Source organism: Papaver somniferum, unplaced genomic scaffold (genome assembly GCF_003573695.1).
Source record: "Papaver somniferum cultivar HN1 unplaced genomic scaffold, ASM357369v1 unplaced-scaffold_25, whole genome shotgun sequence".
NCBI classification, from domain to species: Eukaryota; Viridiplantae; Streptophyta; class Magnoliopsida; order Ranunculales; family Papaveraceae; genus Papaver; species Papaver somniferum.
The window spans coordinates 881,412-884,963 of record NW_020635485.1 but is presented as its reverse complement, the minus strand read 5'-3'; the positions used below and the strand labels follow the sequence as shown (position 1 = coordinate 884,963).

Genomic DNA, 3,552 nt, shown 5'->3' with positions numbered 1-3,552 from the left:
ATATGTTATTTTCGAACTTGTTGTTGGTAGTCGGTCCATCTCCACCACCAACAAATATGTCACCAGGGGTATATTTTAACAACTAGAGTCATTTGATTATTCAAATTATCGTGAAAGGAATAAAAAAAGAGTTGTTATACATAATGGGATTAGTTAGAATTATAGTGGAGCTACGACATTAATTTGTTTTTTATAGGAAATGCTTTTGTACGTCATGTCTTCACCTTCATCATCACTATATATATTTCTCTCTTTCGATATATACATAATCATCTCAATCTCTTTGTTTCCCTCTCTTTAAGTACTCAGAGAGACTGTTAGGATAAATATCATCATATCATGCAGAAAGATAAGTCCTCATTCGCTGGGTCGTCTTCCATTGGAACAGTTGCAAACCACAGTGAAACCATCGTCCCTATACTGTTTAATCCAACAACATCGGTGTGTTGTGATAAACTAGAAAGGTTTTCTGTTTATGTTGGTAGGTAATTTCCATTGAAAACATGCAGTATTTATTGGATGCGCGTATATGTACTTGGCTTGATTCAATTTGATTATTTTGTTTTGTGCACGTAGCTAGACAAATTGGTTTCTCTGATCCAAGTGACTGCCCTCAGCTTTGCAAGTTAGCATATGATTATTTAAGAGCCACAAAGGGGTGCGAAGCGAATATTTACGGTTATATTGGGGATCAACCTGTCGCCGACGCACTTTATGTGAAATTCGTAGAGGAGTTTGAAAGATGTATACTTGGTTATTTTGCATTCCACTGGCATCGAGCCACAGCTATGGTAACTCAGGTATATATATCATTAAACATATATCAATAGGTGAATATATATGCGACTGAATTTTTGCTCACTAATTTGCATCTTCTTTTTCAGATTTTGAAAGCTGATTCAGATCTGCCATATAGAAGGCTCAAATGCGTCATTCTGGCAACCACTAGGTGAAGGAGCTTCTGTTAATTCTTTTTTGACTTTGGCAATAGACCGAAAGCTGACTTAAGAATTGTATAATCTGAATTTAGGTTGTTGTCTCAATTTACCGTTTGAGCTAAATACATATATGTTTGATGTGTTTTGGAGTTTTGTAGGAAACAAAGATTCGAAAACGTGGTTAAACACCTGAAAGTAAAACGGATATTTTGTACTTTAGTGGAAGAAATCAAAGCCATCGGAATCACAAAGGACGAAGAAAATGACTACAAAAATGCTGTGATGGTACCTGTGGCCCATGGTCACAGGAGTCCAGTCCTGCTTCTCATGGGTGGTGGAATGGGAGCTGGCAAGAGTACTGCGCTCACGCACATCTCCAAAGAGTAAGCAACATTGGTTTTTCAGTTCCGAAGCCCGTAATTTACAAACCAAAGTGTCATTGTTGACCTGAGAAATATTAAGATTTTGAATGTGCGAGTACTGGATACAGGTCATTTTGGTCTGGAGCGGCAGAGAAAGCTGTAATAGTAGAAGCTGATGCATTCAAGGAATCAGATATCATTTACCAAGCTCTCCGCTCTAAAGGACACCCTGAAGATATGATCCAAACTGCCGAGCTGGTTAGTTGTCTCTTGCTTTCCCCCTTACTAGGAATCAAATATCATTTACCAAGCTTGCTCAATATGTTTTGGTAAAACAGGTGCACCAATCGTCCCTTGACGCAGCAGCATCTGTACTTGTAACGGCATTAAACAGAGGTCGTGATGTCATACTGGATGGCACACTTTCATGGGAGCCATTTGTCAAGCAAACCATTGCAATGGCCAGGAATGTTCATCGTTGCAAGTATAGAATGGGAGTTGGATACAAAATTGCTGCAGATGGAACAGTGACAGAAAACTATTGGGAGCAAGATGAAGAATTGGCTAATGAACAAAAACCATACCGAATAGAATTGGCTGGAGTCGTATGTGACACTTATCTAGCCGTCACCAGAGGAATAAGGTACACAATCATTAATGATACTTCTCCGGCGCATTTATTAAATTTTAATACATATGGACTTCTGGTAAAGCTATTTTGAATGCTAAAAACAGAAGAGCGATACTGGTGGGAAGAGCCGTGAGGGTGAATTCGCAATTGAGATCACATAAAGGTTTTGCAAATGCATTTCCCAATTACTGTAATCTAGTTGACAATGCCAGGCTATTTTGTACGAATGGCACAAGAACTGAACCCAAGGTAAACAACGTACCTCCTTATCTTTGATTTTCATTTTGTTCTGACATTGAAAGTTCAAGAAATTGTTGATTGAAACCGTAACGTTTTACTTGGAAAACTGTAAGAATGCACATTGAAATGACTAGCATGAATATTCCATTGTGTGAAAAAGTTGATAGGCTGGAAAGAAGGAATAACAAACAAATTGCTGGTTGATCAAGACGAAATAGGATGCTTACAAAAAATCAGCATGTTGAATGATGAAGCAGATTCCATATATGAAATGTACCAGTCAGACCAGAGTTTCCAACCTGGCTCTGATTGGTATGACCTTGCAATATCATCAACTAGAGCAGAGATCCAACAAGAACTAAAGATTGTCATTGGATATGCCGAAAAGCAATTAAACAGAAAAAGGAAAAGATAGGCGTCCGAAGAGCAGACCTCGCTGTGAAGTTAGCTAGTACCTTTATGTGGAAAACAAGTGGAATGTTCATTAAAAAAAAGAAAGAAAAAAGAAAGAAAGATGTAGTAGTGATATAAGATCCAAGTAAAAAAAGTAAGTGGATGACCACGTGAAGTGGCATTGGGTATGCACTTGTATCTTCATGCTCGATCATGGTGTATTTTCTCTATTACTACCAACACATGTGACTATGCTATTTCCATTCTCTCTTCTTTTCTTTAAAGCAAAGAAAGAATATTACTTAGGATGTTAAACAATTACATGTTTAACATCTTCTGATAACTGAAATTTGATCTCATTTGGAGCAGTATTACTCCAACTACTAGTTAAACCATCCACTCTATAGCTAGTTTAAAGAGGATGTCTCTGCTATTTATTTATGTTTATTTTTATTGGAATATAACTAGGTTTCCAAGAAGTAAAAGTTTTAACAAACACTCTGATGTCCTTGATAAGGTTATTAAGCCGCCAATCAACAACTCCATGGTCTTTATTTACTGCATCGACCACCACTTTAGCTTCAAGCTCAAAAAGCACCTTTTCGAGCCTTAGTCCTTTAGCCCAATTGACTACTTTCCATAGACCTATGCTTTCAGCTTGTTCCGCACTCCTTATATCCTTCAGTTGGATGCATTTGGATGCTTGTTGAACCCCTGCAAAATTTCGAACAATCAGTCCAATACCACCTAGTTTAACAACATTCTAAAATGAGCCATCACAATTTATAGTAAGAAAATCTAAAGAAGATGGAATCCAATGAATATTTTCTTTATTCACTCTATCATTTCTAGTGTGATTGTATTTTTGTCTAACAACATGCTCTTCAAATAACACTCTGCAGGCACTATCAATCTTGTCAGGATTTGTGTTTGTGTCTTCAAAAAACTTTTTCATACCTTGCCGACCAGATACTCCATGATATAATAG

At 37.3% G+C, this 3,552-nt stretch overlaps 1 protein-coding gene across 1 annotated transcript; it reads left to right on the top strand.

Moving 5' to 3' along the window:
- The first annotated feature begins 287 nt into the window (after positions 1–287).
- Positions 288–2,821, top strand: LOC113341193. Its single transcript, XM_026586177.1, has 8 exons — positions 288–481; positions 577–800; positions 885–949; positions 1,097–1,321; positions 1,429–1,558; positions 1,639–1,943; positions 2,036–2,180; positions 2,332–2,821. Exons 1-8 carry the CDS (start codon positions 340–342, stop codon positions 2,584–2,586), a joined length of 1,491 nt encoding a protein of 496 aa, XP_026441962.1. The 5' UTR covers positions 288–339; the 3' UTR covers positions 2,587–2,821.
- Positions 2,822–3,552: the final 731 nt, after the last annotated feature.